The 14204-nt window shown below is 41.9% G+C and overlaps 1 protein-coding gene across 3 annotated transcripts in view; it reads right to left on the minus strand.

Moving 5' to 3' along the window:
- FAP (fibroblast activation protein alpha) overlaps positions 1-14204 on the minus strand; it is a 257755-nt gene that overhangs the window by 112332 nt on the left and 131219 nt on the right. For all 3 annotated transcript variants that reach the window (XM_029605610.1, XM_029605611.1, XM_029605612.1), the window contains one exon: positions 2605-2649. In XM_029605610.1, coding sequence (XP_029461470.1) covers positions 2605-2649 — 45 coding nt within the window. The remainder of the gene's footprint in view (positions 1-2604; positions 2650-14204) is intronic.

Raw genomic sequence — 14204 nt, forward strand, 5'->3', positions numbered from 1 at the left:
GCTTGCATTTACCCAGTATATAAAAATATACTTAGTTTACTTAGTTCTCTTTTTATATAAAATTTCAGTTCTTCTCCATCACGGTGCCCTGTTAGCCCTAAATTTTCCACTTCTTGTTCTCTGTTTTTATCACTTCAGTTCATTGTTTTATGTAAAGCATGTTTGCTGCATTCCGTAAACCGATGAGATGCTCCCAACGACCGTCGGTATATAAAATCTTTAAATAAAATAAAAAAATATTTAAAAGAATTTCATGTGTAAATGTAACATACTATCGTAGCAATTTAAAAAAAACATTTACGCATGTAAAGTGCACTTTCATGTGAATATCCTAAGGACAATTCAATGGCATATATTGTAACAATTTTCAAAATCCCACTTACATGGGTAAAGTGAATTTACATATGTTAAGCCCAATTTTAAGTGTGTAAAATGCTTTTTGAAAAATCAGGCCCTTTGAATATAAGTGCTGCCTGGGAATGTAAAACTGCACCCCAGGAATGCCCCATAGCACAGCCTCTTTTCACCCAGGGCAGTCACCCAGCCAAAATTTAGCTAGGGAGTAGAGAAAAATATTCAAGTCTTGCTCTTTGTCTTGCTAACTGCACACACCCCCCCCCTCTTCTAACTATATCGTCTCCCCCTTCAACTGCCCCTCCTCCCATTGTTCATTATAACCACCGCCACACAATCTCTTTTTGTACCATAATTATGTGTACCATAATCTCTGTTGTAACTAAATAGAAGTAACATATGGTAACGTATAATTGTATTTAATTTCTCCTTGTAAAATATTTGATTCTTAAATCTATGCTCTTGTAAATAGTTGATGTTTAAATTTATGCCCTCGTAACGTCCAGTTACTTGTTCTATCCCACTATCCCCTCGCCTCCAAGTTTTTGCACCCCACCCTCCACTCCCCTCCTCTAATTTCTTTCCCCATCCCCCCTCTAACTTTGTCATCAGTTCTATGTTCACTGTAAAGCCTGTTGCTGATTTTTGTTTCTTGTTAACCGATGAGATGTTCCCAACGACCATCGGTATATAAAAACTGTTAAATAATTAAAAAATAAAATAACTCCAAATGTTATCTGGATAAACCCTTTGAATATTGCCCTCAATATAGATCTGTACTTCAGAGGATTAAGCCTTTGAATTACTGCACTGGGGGCGGGCGATGCAATATAGGGTGCCCAGCCTAGTACATGGGTTTATGTGCGCCTGGGCATGCTTTTTAGATGCGCAAGACTAGCACACTATGCATTAAGGAGATCAGCACATCTAAATGTACGCCCTAACAAACACAAACCTGATTGGACCCAACACATGCAAATTCCATGTAGATGAAGACATTAGCTATTCCCGCCTGATGCAGGAAAGTGTTGGGTGCCCAATGCACACATTTTAACACTGGGAATTTAACTCCAGCCCCAGAGGTGGAGAAAAGGCAACTCACAGTCAAAGGCTCATGAGAAACATTGCAAAATATGGTTCTCTGTGCTGTGATAAATGTGTCTTCCTCCTTAGTATTATATCGACTCTTGAATTTACTGCTTGCGGTGACAAAAAATAAATGTATATGGATGGGCTCAAAAAGAAGTGCATATTTCTTATGACTGCACAATTTAGACATCTGTAGCAATCGGCGCCTGATATAATAAACTGCAGCATGCAAAATCAATACTCCAACAAAATAACCAAAGCAAGTGTGATCAAAACGGATGCTCATATTGAGCACCCATTGCAATAACCTCTTTTGAATGCTAGAGATGCACATTCTTCTGTCGCACACCCTTTTTATGCTCTCTCTCATTTACATATTGCATTGGGGCACACAGAGATGTGGCATTGGGGAGCACAGGAATGCAGCAAAACAAGCACCGATTTTCAGTGTGAGTCTTAGGGCGTAGATTTGTTCGCGCAACCCGTCGCGAACAAATCTACGCCTGATTTTATAACATGCGCGCGCTGCCGCACGCATGTTATAAAATCTGGGGTCAGCGCGTGAAAGGGGGTACACACTTGTGCACCTTGCGCGTGCCGAGCCCTAAGGGAGCCCCGATGGCTTTCCCAGTTCCCTCTGAGGCCGCTCCAAAATCGGAGCAGCCTCGGATGGAACTTTCCTTCCACTACCCTCCACCTTCCCCTCTCTAACCTGCCCCCCAGCCCTACCTAAACCCCCATCCTGACCTTTGTTGCAGAAGTTATGCCTGCTTCTGGGCAGGCGTGACTTGCGTGCGCCGGCCAGCTGCCGGCACGCCATTCCCCGGAGGCCTCGGTCCCGCCCCTGGACCCCCGTCACGCCCCCCAGACACGCCCCTTTTTCGAAGCTCAGGGACATACCCACGTCCCAGGGCTTGCGCGCACCGCCGAGCCTATGCAAGATAGGCTCGGCGCGTGCAGTGGCAGCTTTACCCTTTGAAAATCTACCCCTTATTGCATCAGCCTCAGAATCAGAAGTGCAATCCAGAAACTGCAATTAGCTGGGAACCTGCTGATCACTGCAGAAGTTCACTAACAACTCTAGTTTTTATTGTGATTGAAGAACAAGGAAAAAATGATTTGAAAATAGCAATTGTAGCAGAAACTTTAACCAATACATACCCGACCAACCCAACCTGATTTGCTTTCTTCTATATGTTGTTGATTCTGAAAATGAAAGAAACATGAAATAGTACGTATTTGGGATTTAAAGAGGAAAGTAGTATTTCATACTTATTTTATAGCAGTACTGGATGTATGAAGTGCTGTTTAATGGTGATAAGTATATTGTACATTAATATGTTTTTACCTTGATGCCTTTATGTATGTTTTTATATTTTGTTGTAAGCCACCAAGAGTTATGGATTGGCAGCATATATATACTCAAAATAATGAATAAGTAATTTAGTACAATAAGACCTTGCCCCAAAGATCTTACAATCTCTGTGGGTACCTAAGGTAATAGGAAATAAAGTGACATGCCAAGTTCACATGGAGTGTCAGTGGGAGAAGCAGGACTTGAATCCTGGCTTTCAACCTTTTCTCTAAACATTAGGCCATTCTTCCTCCCAGCATGATCAATCTTTAATTAATTTTACAGTTGCAAGGCTACTCTAAGGATTTCACAAGTGATGCAAAATAGCCTGACAAGCATCCACCAAATAGGATAAGCTATAACATGTGCAATAAGGGATCTATCAATATTTCCACATGCTGATGGGTTAAATCTAGCAGGTCAAACATCTGTGAAGAAATTGCTAGTACAGTAAATCAGCAGTGCATATAGTCAGTCACTATACCAAAAAAAGATGTTTAAAAAACCATCCCAATGCAGAAGCAGTTTGTAATTCACCTTCTATCCAATAACAATAATATTTCCTAGAGAGGGTACTTTGTTCATTAATAGATGGAGAAGTGGTAAAGCATGAGCCATCAAAGTATGCCCTCCTTCATCAGTATTGCTTGACTATTATTCTAGCAGTATAATGTAAGAAAAATAAATTCTAGGGGTGTGCAGAGTCCAAAAAATATTTTCAGTTTGTTCATTCTTTCAAAGGTCACAGTCATTCTTCAAGTTTGTCTCAAACAAAAAAAATTTTTGTTCCTTCATATCATTCGTTTTTTAAATTCACATTGAAGTCAATGGGTAAAGCAATCCATAGGCTCCACTGACTTCAATGTAAAGTCTCTTTGGCCTAGGCCCAGGCCTTGATTGGGTTTCTTCACTGAGACCCGGGCCAAGGCCGCACCGTAGGCCAAGTCTGACATTGAAACCAGGTTCCATCAACGAGGCCCAGGTCTGATGCTTGGAGGCCCAAGGCTGGATCACATCATTGAGGCCCAGGCCCAGAGGCCAAGAATCAAGCCTTACGCCATCTTCTTTCTTCTTCCATCAACTAAAAATGATGCATCCATCTGAAGGACTCATAGCAGTGATGCCACTGCAGCAACTTTCTCCTGAAAGGATGGCACCATTTTGATATTAGGCCATACATTTTAACAGCCATATCCCAAAATGGCTCCATCCACTTGGGAGGATGGCAACACAATGGCATCACTTGATGAGTCCTTTGGATAGATGCATCATTTTTAGTCAATGGAAGAAGAAAGAAGGCAATAGAAGGCCTGTCTTGTTCCTCTTGGCCTTAGCCTCGACAATAAACCCAGCCTTAGGCCTAGGCCTAAGTTGAGGCCAAGATCTTGGCAATGGAACTTGGCCTCTGGTTGTGTCCTGGCATCAGGCATGAGCCTAGGCCCATGTATCAGTGATGTGACCTGGCCTTTGTCCAGACCTTGATGTCCAGCATGGGCCCGGTAATGCTGGATACTAATTTTTTTTAATAAATAATTTTCCAAATACAAAATTACCTGAAACTTTGGGGTATTTTCATCGGAGGCTATTTTCAGTTCATTTCATTCAGAATAGACAGAAAATGGTCTCTTTTGTGTATTACTCATTTATTTAAAGCAAATGCACATCCCAAATAAATTCACAATATAATAATGAAAAAGCATCAATCTCTTTCTGATGGTTTCATTGTCATCCTTTTTAGAAAACATATGATATGCTGGAGGAGGATCCTGGGGGTTCTTGGAAAGAAACTTGTTAAATTATTTTATAAAAACCAAGAGCATCTCACCAAGGAGAACAGTTAGCAGAAGCCACTTGATACAAAACTGATTAAGCATAATTCCCTTGATAGGAAATTGGGGAGCACATCACTGTATATTTCCCAGAAAAGATGATCATCATTAGAAAGTACCACAAACAGTAAAATGTTTAAAAATATGTGCAAAAGTTATTTGATACTAAATGGACATATTTAGGGAATTTCCATTACTGTCTATGCACTGAACTATTCTGGATAGCAAAGAAAATAAAATATAGTGAAACAAAGTTTTCAATTAGAAGATACCTCTCAACAGCTCCTGCGGAACATAAATATGCAAGTAAATGAAAGCAGATTTTAACCTGGTTTGAATTTAAAGGAAAGTTTGAATTTCACTGGTGAAATTCATCAAATTCTCCTGGCAAATCAGGGTAAAATTCAAAGGAAATCTGAAAAAATCTGATCTAAAAAAAATTACATTTTTTAAAATTGACTTCAAATTATTCACATTTCCCTTACTTTTTCTTTCTTTTAAAGTTAAACAAACAGAACTTCTAAAGTTTTCCAAGTCTGTTGAACTGTTCAATGAACGTATTTTGAAGAATTTCACACATCTCTACAGAGAAACACAGCAGGATTTGGCACAGATATACAAGTCAGATGGTGATTCTGAATACAAGCAGCCTTCTGAATATTTTAGGCTCAAAGACAAAAAAGGAAGATATGAGGAAAAGATCTGTCTATGAAAAAAAGCTCAGCTCAGCAGCATTCCTGGGGTTTGTTTGTTTTTTTTATCCCTGTTCCACCTTTTTTTATAGGTTTCCCCTACTGAGATGGAAAGCCCAAAAACCTCAAGTACCCTCATCATCAGAAGACTGGAAGAAAGCCTTCTCCCCCCTTTATCCTGCATCACACTATAGCTGGTAGAGGTTGCTTTAGTAAGGGCAATGGTCTTCCCTCCCTAGCCAGGATAAAGTGCATCACCTCAACGGTGTGCCCAGACCCTGGTGGCCCCATGAGCCACTTAACCAATCCCAGTAGCACTCATATTTTAAATCCTATTTTTTGGTCCAATCTCTTCAGATGAGGAGGGTGGTTCATGAAACAGATATTGACTCAACTTTGATGGGTTATAGTAGAAACCCACATCCACTGAGGTGAAAATATGACCTTCAAGGAACAATAATCCCTTCAGTCGATCATATTTTCACCATCTGGGACAATAATTTTCTACCCCAAGATTACAAGTTAGTCAATAATATTCCTAAAAAAAACATAATGGAATATGGGAAATGTAGACTTCCACTGAGGATAATAGTGTATTTTCTTTCTTTGCTTATTTGTATAATGCATATGGAGTAATACAGGGATAATGCAAATAAAGGTAGGAATGAAAATGACCTGTTTGAGGTGCAAAGCAAGGCATAGTGGAAAATTTCAGGTAGTGGAAAATATTGACTTCCAAACAGATGGAACAGTAACTAAAAAAATAAAAAGGAGGCGGTGGGGCTACTTCATCTGGTAGTTGCTGTTCCTTCCAAAACATCCATTGCTTTCACATTATTAAATAAAAGTGGCAATCCTGATTTTCTTATAGTGCTAATCTAACTTTATGAAAGAAAATGATGGTTTACTATCATCAAGTTGATAGCTGAGTACTGCATGAACTAGTACTACTGGCTGGTTTACAAAGCAAAAGTTTATTTTGTGTTAAATATTGTGACTTTGCTTTTTGGTCTGCACTGGGATTACCCAAGGATTGCAACTTACAAATTCATTGACTAATAGGAGTTCCTAAGAATATAAGATTTGCCATATTGGGTCAGACTAAAGATCCACCAAGCTAATGCAAATCAGAAATACCTGGCAGGATCCCTAAAGGTCGACAGATTCCATGAAATGTGGTGACCAGAACTGAACACAATTCTTAAGGTGCAGTCACATCATAGAGCAATACAGAGGCATTAGGACACCCTCTGTTTTATCCTCCGTTCCTTTCCTAATAATTTGTAGCATTCTATTTGCTTTCTTGGACACTACCACAAACTAAGCAGAGGGTTTCAACAAATTATCCAGGATGATGTCTAGATCCTTTTCCTGGGTGGCGACTCCCAATGTGGAACCTTGCATTGTAAAGCCATTATTTGGGTTGCTCTTCCCTACATGCATCACTTTGCACTTGTCTGCATATAGGGGTAGATTTTAAAAGGAGCGCGCGTGCATCCATGTGCGCATGGTTCCCGGCGTGCGCACATGGACGCACCAATTTTATAACATGTGATAAGGAACTCTGCGAGCTTAGTCAATGGCATACAAATTCAGTCATAGAGGAAGTTGTAACTGCCAGCAGACAGCAGGAACCAGCAGTAGGAGGAAAAGGAAGTAAGGTGAAAAGAGTGATGCTTCAAGGAACCTGCAGAGGATCCAGGGGACCTGCAAGTTTGCCTAAAGCCAGTTCCAAACTGAAATTTCAACAGGAAGCAGAGACTCCCAAAGGGCAAAAGACAAACATAGGCATAAGAACATAAGAAATTGCCATGCTGGGTCAGACCAAGGGTCCATCAAGCCCAGCATCCTGTTTCCAACAGAGGCCACAACCAGGCCACAAGAACCTGGCAAGTACCCAAACACCAAGAAGATCCCATGCTACTGATGCAATTAATAGCAGTGGCTATTCCCTAAGTAAACTTGATTAATAGCAGTTAATGCACTTCTCCAAGAACTTATCCAAACCTTTTTTGAATCCAGCTACACTAATTGCACTAACCATATCCTCTGGCAACAAATTCCAGAGCTTAATTGTGTGTTAAGTGAAAAAGAATTTTCTCCGATTAGTCTTAAATGTGCTACTTGCTAACTTCATGGAATTCACAAGCCATGTATGAGATATCAGATGAAATGAGAGAGAGAGAGAGATATTACAGACTCTTTTGTCACTAAGTAATTGGTTCAAATCCAACTCAGGTTGGTAAATACTTAAAAGGGTGGCCTATATGAAATGAGCTGCTGGTTTCAGCCCAATCCTAAGGTCCAGAGTGGAAGCATTCACATTAAAATCTCCATCATACCTATAAGTCTGTGAATTCTGCTGCACACCTTGTGCATGGATTTGTGACAAGTACAACGAGGAGGAAGAAAGACACTGATCAAAGAGTGTTGGCAGCAATTACCAGGGTTACCATTGACCCAGGCTCTCAGAAACATGGCAAGTTGCTCCTGTTCTGCCTTACTGAATGCATGAACTGGTGGTTCTAGATGATTTACCTAAAGAAAATAGGACTCATGTTATTTTTTTCCTTCTTTCAACACATTGATCTCTGTAACTGTTTTCCTTTCCTGTCACAAATCTTAACAAAATATAATTTGTATTAAAAAATATTGTAAAAGAAAAATAGCTAACAAGTCTGTGAAAACAGTGGGATGCCTGAGTTAGATACTCATTTAACAATCTGTCTGATACCAAATGTCATAAGACATACAGGCTGCCAGATTATGCAAAGCTCTTCTTTACTATCCCCATCTCCAACTACTACCACTTCCATCCCCAGCAAAATGAACCAAGATGATCTGAATGTAATCTGCTTTGAAGTGCCTGACTAGTCACGAAAGGTGGAATATAAATCAATTTTAAAATATGAGAAACATTAAATAGAATTATACAAAAGAGAATGGGGGAGAGGGATGTATTTGAAAGCACTTGTCTATAGAGTCATATTATCTAGATCAGTGGTCCCCAAACCTGTCCTGGAGGGCCACCAGCCAGTTGGGTTTTTGGGATATCCACAATGAATATGCATGAGAGAAAATTTGCATGTTATGGAGGCAGTGCATGCAAATTTTCTCTCATGCATATTCATTGAGGATATCCCAAAAACCCGACTGGCTGGTGGCCCTCCAGGACAGGTTTGGGGACCACTGATCTAGATCATCAATCACCTTCACTGAATTTTGTCATTGATCAAATTATACCGCATTGGCATGGGGGAGATACCCCTAGGAGACTTCTCCAAAAAGAACAGCATTGGATCCACCAGTTAAACTTGTGATTTCAGATTTGAACCTCTAACAAGAATTTTCTGTGTTTTTGTCATGTTACTATATTGACATGTTATGACATTCGCTATTGTTTCTCTTTTTATTTTCTAGTTTGACATCTGACTTCATTTTTCACCTAATTCCATTGATCTTGGATGTTCTTCTACTAAATCTTAACTGATGTCATCTGATGTTTCATTTTAAAGTTAGTACTTTGGGGCTTTACCCGTTGGGCTTCATACCACTATATATTGAGATGGACAGTGGTGCAATAAGAGTATTGTACACAGCTAAACTGAACTTAAACAGGATTACTGAAATATGGGTTGATGTTGGGACTTTATGTTTTGCTATATTTGAAATAAATAATATATATTTTCCCTGCTGTTTTCATCCCTTCTGTTTTCATCAGAATTAGGAAGTTTATTTTGCCAGGTTTGGATTAACACACATTTTTTATATTTTTACTTGCAAATTAAAAATTAATTTCAACAACATTGAGGGTCAGAGATAATCAAATGAAATAAATGATTAGATAGCCCAATCTGTCAACCAGTTAGTGAGACTTGGAAATATCCAGCGTTCTGATACCCCTGTTGATTATCATGAGTATATTATAGATTGGTGCTTTCATATACATCTCTCTCCACCACTCTAAAATTGATTTTGTGAGTTGGCGATTGCTCTTTGTGTAGTTTTCACAATAAATAGAAGCCAGTTTGCTGCAGGCATGGACCCTTGGACCATTGGCAGGCAGACCCAGATGAGGCAGAGGCCCAACTGGTGCTTTACTTTTACCAGCCCATGTTCCCCTCAGATTGAGCCTTTGGATACCAGCGCTGGGGTGGGTGGGGGTCTCTGTGTGTGGAGAGATCTATGGATATAACAGGATTGGAGCAGTAGACATTGAGGATTATCTGGTAGCAGGCTATGGTCGGAGGCAGGTGGCAGTCAAGCTGATCTGGGAGTCAGGCAGTGGTCAAAGGCAGGCACTAACAAGAATATCCAGAAGTCAGGCCGAGGTCAATATTGAGTATCCATCCAAAATGAAAAGAGGGATGGATAGGCAAGGCAGGCACACAAGGAGCAGAACAAACAACTGAGGCACATTGAAGAACTGCAGAGGCAACCACAGAAATTGACATGTAACACAAGAGTCTCAGAGGCTGGAGACAAAGATGAAGACTGCTGGAGCTGAGACTGAAGACACAGGATGGAGGATGCTGGAAATGAAGACTGAAGACACAGGACAAAGAATGCTGGAGGGCAACTACTAGGATGTAAGGGAGACTTGTTCCTGAGGCAAAGATGGAAGGAAGCAAGGGCCTTTTACAGGCCAGAGCCTATGAGGTTATCAGCAGGTGCAGCAGGGGATTTCTTGGTGTGGTCCTCTAAGTCGCAGAACATCAGGCGTGAGTCTAGAGGAGCCTGGGAAGAGAAGATGTTGGTGGCATCCAGCTATGAGTTGCATTGGAACATGTTGCATGTTCACATGTGGCGACCTGCCATGCAGCTGTGTGAGAGATCCTTGGTAGGGTCAGGCTTATGGCAGTAGCTCAGGCCTGGGGCTGCAAGTAAGAGTGGTGGTCCATGGGACAACCTGTAGATCACTGATCATAACAGTACCCCTCTTAAGCCCCCCACCCCCAAGGCATTGTGTTTGCAGGAGTACTGGTGATAAAACCCCCTTTGGTTACTTGCAATTTTCTTGACTTGGGTGGTAGCTTCCACAATTAAATAATTGGTTTTCTCCACTAGTTCATGCAACTCCTGGAACCGAAGCAGAGCTGCAAATGAAGGAATAGCCTCTTCAGGCCTGTATTGATGAAGGACAGTCCCCATCATGAGTGTGGAAAATATCTCTCTTTTTCAGGATCTGGATTGATAGGACTAAACAGAAGTATAGAGTTCCTCTCTCCTTCTTGCTGAAGTCAGGGATGCATCTTTCTTAATCATAAGGAACACAAGCTTTTTTTGGCACAATTGTGTTCTCTTTCCAAACTTTCATGCTTAGACCTCTTTTGTCCCAAGTGCTCTTGTATTTGCTTGTAGAGTTCTTTAAGGGTGTTTTCCTGGTGCTGTGGCGTAGTTTGAGTTTCTCTGGATTCCTTACATGGGTTCAGAAGGACAGAGGCCACAGTCATCAGGAAAGAGGACTCTTCAGAGTCCATACAGTATTCAGTATACCCAGCTCTCCAATGAATAGGTTCTCGTGTAGACCAGTCAAATTGGGGCTGATGTCACTGGAGCCACAGTAGACCTAACACAACCAGGCTTATGGCTCTGGACAGTACGTAGAAGCTAATGGTCTCCATATGTGTGGGGCCAATATATAACTTCAGTGGCACGGTGGACCAGGTCACCCAACCAAGGAGAAGGTCTCCATAGATGGATAAGAGTGTCAGAAGACCATAGTAATTTGGAACAGAACAAGCAGCTCCTGCTTTATGAAATTCCTCCCAGAGCAGGAGTCCACCAAAGCCCGAGTGGATAAACAGATGGAAGACTGATGTAATGTAACTGGCATGAGAAACTCGGGAGTTGAAGTGGTCAGGCTTAGGGTTATCCACCCAGGTCACTCTGGGCATGGCAGGGTTTACCTTTTCTCTGGGCATTGAGCTAAAAGATGGCCTTGAGCCATGCAGTATAAGCAAAGGCCTAGTTCTCTGCATTGGATTCTCTCCTCAGGTGCCAAAAGAGAGTGGCCCAATTGCATGTGCTTTTATGGTGGCAGGGTCACAGGCATGGCAGAATCAGGCAGAAGCGAGAGTTGAAAAGATGGTGTCCAGGTTACATTCCTCTTTCCCATGTGACCCTCTTGGGCTCACTCCTGGGGACATCAATCTATCTTCCCCAAGAAGTCAATGAGCATTTCCAATGAGGTGGGCAGCTCCAGGGCAGCAAGCTCATCCTTAATTCGGGAAGTGACACTTTTAAGGAAGATAGTAAGAAAACAGTCTTTCCACCAACTGAGCTCCATTACCAGAGTTCTAAATTCAATGGCATATTCTGCCAGTGTTCTGGTGTCTTGTAAGAGGTGGAATAAATCAGAACTCATGACAGTCATGCAACCAGGCTTCTCAAAAACTGTTTTAAACAGCTTAGTAAACTGTTGCAAGTTCTTCAGTAATGGATCTGCATGCTCCCAGAGGGGAAAAGCCCGTGCTAGAGCCTTCTCGTCCAATAACGAGAGGATGTAAGTGTTTTTTGTCAAATCATCCAGGAACAATGGAGCTTGTAGGGAGAAATATATGTAGCACAGATTCAAAAATCCCCAACATTTCTGGGGGTCCCCAGAATACTGGAGTGGGGCCGGTAACTGAGATTTTGGCTGGTTAGTTGCTGGAGGTGGCCCTGGAGCAGCTATTGGCAGAGGTATTTTAGATTTTTATATTCTGCTTTATGTCACTTCAAAGCAGATTACATGCAGGTACTATAGGTATTTCCCTATCCCCAGAGAGCTTAAAATCTAATTTTGTACCTGAGGTAAGGGACGATAAAGTGACTTCTCTAAGGTCACAAGGACCAACAATGGGATTTGAACCCTGGTTTGTACCCACTGCTCTAACCACTATCCTATTGTTGATACTGGTTATATTTTCCTTGATCTGTCTGTTATTTTAAAAAGATAGATTGTTTAAAAAATCAGCTCTGATTCATAGGCGCCAGCTTCGTGGATGTTGTGAGTGCTTGTGTACCGTCATTATCAGACTACTGCCTGATCTGCTTCTCTTGTCACCTCTTCAACATCTCCTCTCTTTTCAGCTGCTGTAGGCCTGGGAGATCTGGGAGGTAACGCAGAAAGACGATCTGATTTTTGGGGTGTTCAAGCACCCAGTGAAAACATGGAGCTGGCACCAGGGCCAGTTTTGCCACTTGAGCATCCCTAGGTCCAGGGATTATGATTCTCCCCTCCAAGGATACGAGAAATGGAGGAGAGTGAGATTAGCTCCCTCCAAGGATGTAGGAATGGCAGATGATAGGGTGATCGTCTTCCAAACATGCCCTATGGTGAAAAGTGCACCTCCTCCTTTGTCCTAGTGGCACTTTCACACAAGCACTACTCAACATGAGCCACTGAACTTGCTCCCTTAATGGCAGTCTGGCAGCAATTCTACTTTTCAGTGCTCCAAAATACACTAACCCTTGAGATCCTCTACCTTTAAGGAGATGAATCTGATGGAATGCTGCCACCCAGGATGAGCAATGTTTGTGAGAAAGTGCCATTGAGGACACAGGAGGAAGGTCTTCTTTCAATTGCTCTGCCTAGTGGGAAATCTGAGCCTGGCTGGTGCTTATGCTCACACTGAAATGTAAGATGTCTCCTCTATATAATGAGAATCAAGATGGCTAGGCAAGTCTATGGCAGTCACTAAATTTAGCATCTCTAACCAAACTGGTTTATAGACAATTATGAAATCCAAACAAAAATCTACACCTGTTTAGTTAGCCATCTTTCCATTCATTTTATATATCACTTCTTTAAAAGAGGCTTTCTTTATGAAATCCAGAAAATAAACTATACCTGTTTACTTATCTTTCCTTTCAATTAACATTAACATTGACATTAACTTTTTCAAAGATCTAGAGGAGTAGCCTAGAAGTTAGAGTAGTGAGCCATAAACAAAGGAAACCAGGGTTCAAATCCCACTGTGGCTCCTTGTGATTTTGGGTTCAAATGCCACTGTGGCTCCCTGTGATTTTGGATAAGTCACTTTACCCTCTATTGCCTCTGTACAAACTTAGGGGTAGATTTTAAAACCTACGCGCGCGGCCTATATTTGTGCACGCTACCCGGCGCGCACAAATGTATGCCCGATTTTATAAAATGCGTGCGCAGCCGCATGCATGTTATAAAATCTGGGGTCGGCGCGCACAAGGGGGTGCATACTAGTGCACCTTGCATGCACCGAGCCTTAGGGGAGCTCCAATGGCTTTCCCTGTTCCCTCCAAGGTCGCTCCAAAATCGGAGTGGACTCGGAGGGAAATTTCCTTCGGCCCCACCCACCTTCCCCTCCCTTCCCCTACCTGTACCGCCTTCCAGCCCGAAAAAAAAATATACCCGTACCTTTATCCCAGAAGTTACGTCTGCCAGAGGCGTAACCTGCGCGCACCAGCTGAGTGCCGGCGTGTGATCCCCAGGCCCAGTGGCTGAAGAAAGGCCTCTGTCCATGCCCACGCCACCTGCCAATGACCTGCCCCGCGACCTCCCATTTTTTTCAAGTCCCGGGACTTTTGAAAATAGGCCTGGCGCGCGTAAATCCACCTGGATTTACGTGCGTAGGCTTTTACAATCTGCCCCTTACTGAATATTCATCAAGTCACAGTAGTGCTCTTACAATTTAAACAGCTTATATCACGCAATATATGCTGGCCTGGATCCAACCCAGGACCTTGGATAAGTGCAAGGTGATGCATATAGGGAAAAATAACCTTTGCTCTAGTTATAGGATGTTAGGTTCCATATTAGGAGCTACCACCCAGGAAAAAGATCTAGGCATCATAGTGGATAATACTTTAAAATCATCGCTCAGTGTGCTGCAGCAGTCAAAAAAGCAAATAGAATGTTGGGAATTA

The sequence above is a fragment of the Rhinatrema bivittatum genome, chromosome 6 (genome assembly GCF_901001135.1).
Source record: "Rhinatrema bivittatum chromosome 6, aRhiBiv1.1, whole genome shotgun sequence".
In the NCBI taxonomy this organism is placed as follows: domain Eukaryota; kingdom Metazoa; phylum Chordata; class Amphibia; order Gymnophiona; family Rhinatrematidae; genus Rhinatrema; species Rhinatrema bivittatum.